General features: G+C 42.3%; 1 protein-coding gene across 2 annotated transcripts; it reads right to left on the bottom strand.

Annotated features, from left to right (window-relative positions):
- Positions 1 to 527: 527 nt before the first annotated feature.
- Positions 528 to 2,772, bottom strand: LOC121259392 (CBL-interacting serine/threonine-protein kinase 5-like). 2 transcript variants are annotated; one of them, XR_005939583.1, is made up of 3 exons: positions 970 to 2,765; positions 588 to 675; positions 528 to 544 (listed from the first exon to the last, which is right to left on the bottom strand). XR_005939583.1 is itself a non-coding variant. In XM_041160961.1 (2 exons), the coding sequence occupies exon 2, from the start codon at positions 2,311 to 2,313 to the stop codon at positions 991 to 993; it is 1,323 nt and encodes a 440-aa protein (XP_041016895.1). In that variant the 5' UTR covers positions 2,314 to 2,423; positions 2,634 to 2,772; the 3' UTR covers positions 771 to 990. The 2 variants fall into 2 exon arrangements, 1 of the variants encoding a protein (XP_041016895.1); XM_041160961.1 differs by lacking the exons at positions 528 to 544; positions 588 to 675 and having other exon boundaries at positions 771 to 2,423; positions 2,634 to 2,772.

Genomic DNA, 2,772 nt, shown 5'->3' with positions numbered 1-2,772 from the left:
CATGCTTTTTTTTTTCTCCAATGCAAAAAAATACATCAACCTCGATTATACGTAAAATAAAATAAAAAAAAATTATTCATATTCTTTTCATTATTTCATAATGTGATATTATATAATAAATTTATAAATAAATATAATAAATAATTTTTAAATATCTAATCTCACATCATAAAATAATGAGAATTAGAATGATAAGTAGTATTATCATCAATCTCAAAAAAAAAAAAAAAAAAGAGATTTTATAAATTTTAAGGTACACAAGTATCCAAATTCCAATGTTATTTTAATTAACGAGTGCATAAAATCGAAAAGATGCAATAACAAAAAATATTTATTTTCTTATTATTTTCCGCTTATCTTTTATGTATTTAATTTTTATATATATCTTTAGAAACAAAAAAAAGCAATAGAAAAAAATTGTTTCCAATCTTTTTTAAAACATTTCTTCAAAAGCTTGGGGCCCCGTGGATTCGCCACTGGTTGATAATAATTTGGGGTTAGCTCTCCTGTCTCGGGTCAATAGAAACACAAATAGCAATAGGCAGCTCGAATAAACCTCCTGTCTCCGTAACCAAATAATTTCTTGAATCCACTTTCTTTCCATTACATTCCCTTTCACCAAACAGCATCCTAGAAGTAAATTTTAAGTGTTTGGCGCTCCGCTCTCTCTAGCGGTTAGAAGAGACAAAGAAAAACAACTAATTACCATAAACGAAAAGCATTGAAAAAAAAAACAATGAAAGGGGAAATAGGTAACTAAAAACAACATATTGTATAAAACCTTGTCATCTAAAACTCCATTACTGATATTCAAAACTTGAATATAATAATCACAAACTATTTACATAATGATATTGATGTTTTTCCATTAAAAAACAGCAAGTTATTGCTTTTGCTTTCCTACGTATCTCCCTGTCCTCTTGGTTGTTATGAAACAAACATCAAAACCGATAATGATGCATGTCATACCATTCACATTCTGCACAGTTATCATCCATCCAAGGCGTTACAGATACTGTCATCTTGCCATGTCCAGACTATGTCTTTCAAAGCAGGCCTAACACTGTCTTCGAAAAACTTGGCGTACTCCAAAGTGTCACCCGCGGACTTGGAGAACTGCACGATGGCAACCTCGGGGGCCACCTCGAACACCTCGGCCGTGACGGCCAGCCTCCCCTTGCGCCCGTCTATGGGGGCTTCAAATCTCACCTTAAAGTCCTTTGCTTTCGCCACCCGGAAGCTCAGCCCCTTAGCCACCGACTCAATTTTCGCTACAATCGACGCGACCGCGCACCTCGACGTGAACATCGACCCCACCTTCCGCTTCTCCTCGAACAGGCTCGACAAGTCGAACCCGGACGACATTGTGGCTATGAGCTGGAACGCGTTGAAGAAACTTGGAGTCTTCGGGGGCGCACGATCGTGATTGTCCCCCACGGCTTCTGATTGCGTCGTTTCTTTGATAATCTCAACGGCAGCTACCGGTCGAACCGGCCTTGTTATCCCTTTGCGGAACCAAGGGACGCGCATTATGATCGGGATTGTGATGCGTCTATCTGGGTCGGGGACGAGGAGCTTGGAGATCAATCGCTTCGACTCGCACGAAAACCAAAGGGGGAACTCGAACTGAGATTTGAAGATTTTGCTATACATTTTCATCAGATTCTCGTCCTGAAACGGAAGAAATCCAGCTAGCAGTACGTATAGGATCACTCCACAGGACCAAATATCGGCCTTGGACCCGTCGTATCCTTTCCGCTTCAAGACCTCCGGGGCCACGTACGCCGGAGTGCCACACTGCGTGTGGAGGAGCCCGTCGATGCGCAGCTGTTCGGGCAAAGCGGACAGGCCGAAGTCGGAAATCTTGAGGTTCTCGTTCTCATCGAGTAAGAGGTTTTCAGGTTTGAGATCTCGGTGGGAGACGCCTCTGCTATGGCAGAAATCGACTGCGCTGATCAGCTGCTGGAAGTAGTTTCGGGCCGAGTCCTCCTTGAGCTTGCCCCTGGCAACCTTGGCAAAGAGCTCGCCGCCGCGGACGTACTCCATGATGAAAAAGATCTTGGTCTTGGTGGCCATGACTTCCTTGAGCTCCACCACGTTGGGGTGTCGGACCAGGCGCATGACCGAGATCTCGCGCTTTATCTGCTCCATCATGCCCTCTTTTTTCACCACCTGGTCCTTGTTTATGACTTTGATCGCCACGCTCTCGCCGGACACCATTTCTTTGCCGTAGTAAACCTTGGCGAAAGTCCCTTTGCCCAACAGCCTTCCCATCTCATATTTCCCAAACAATATATTTCTCTTCTCCTCCATATATTATTCAGATCAGAGCCACCCAAAACTCCAATATCCTTGCAGCGAGATTTCAATTTAGCATCGATTTACGTATCGATTGTGGTTCAGACGATGATGCTATATTGGAACTGTATAAATTTGACTACTTTTCTTTAGAAACAAGAGATAAATTTTTGGATTTTGTTCACAAGATTGGAGGAGTACACTGAAAAGGAATCCAAGAAAGAACAGAGGATATGCATATTTGGAAGGATTCCATCAAAGGGTTTTTAAGGAAAAAGAAAAAAGAAAGGGAAAATAGGGAGGTGGAGGGGACTTTGTTGAGAAATAAGAAACACCTTCGGGGTTCTGCGTTGAGAGGGAAGAATAGAGGAATGGTGGACGATGAGGAGGGTTTCCAGGTTGGCTAGTAGCGTTTGGAGCATGGTGACGAGCACCTGGTATTTTCTTGGGTGCACACAGAGTGAAAAATATCGC

This window comes from Juglans microcarpa x Juglans regia, chromosome 4D, assembly GCF_004785595.1.
Source record: "Juglans microcarpa x Juglans regia isolate MS1-56 chromosome 4D, Jm3101_v1.0, whole genome shotgun sequence".
Taxonomy (NCBI): domain Eukaryota; kingdom Viridiplantae; phylum Streptophyta; class Magnoliopsida; order Fagales; family Juglandaceae; genus Juglans; species Juglans microcarpa x Juglans regia.
Note: the sequence above shows the minus strand (reverse complement) of the source record. Positions and strands in the feature narration are given on the sequence as shown.

Excerpts from the sequence above, each read along its gene's own strand:
- LOC121259392 (XM_041160961.1), bottom strand. The coding sequence starts at position 2,313 with ATGGAGGAGAAGAGAAATATATTGTTTGGGAAATATGAGATGGGAAGG.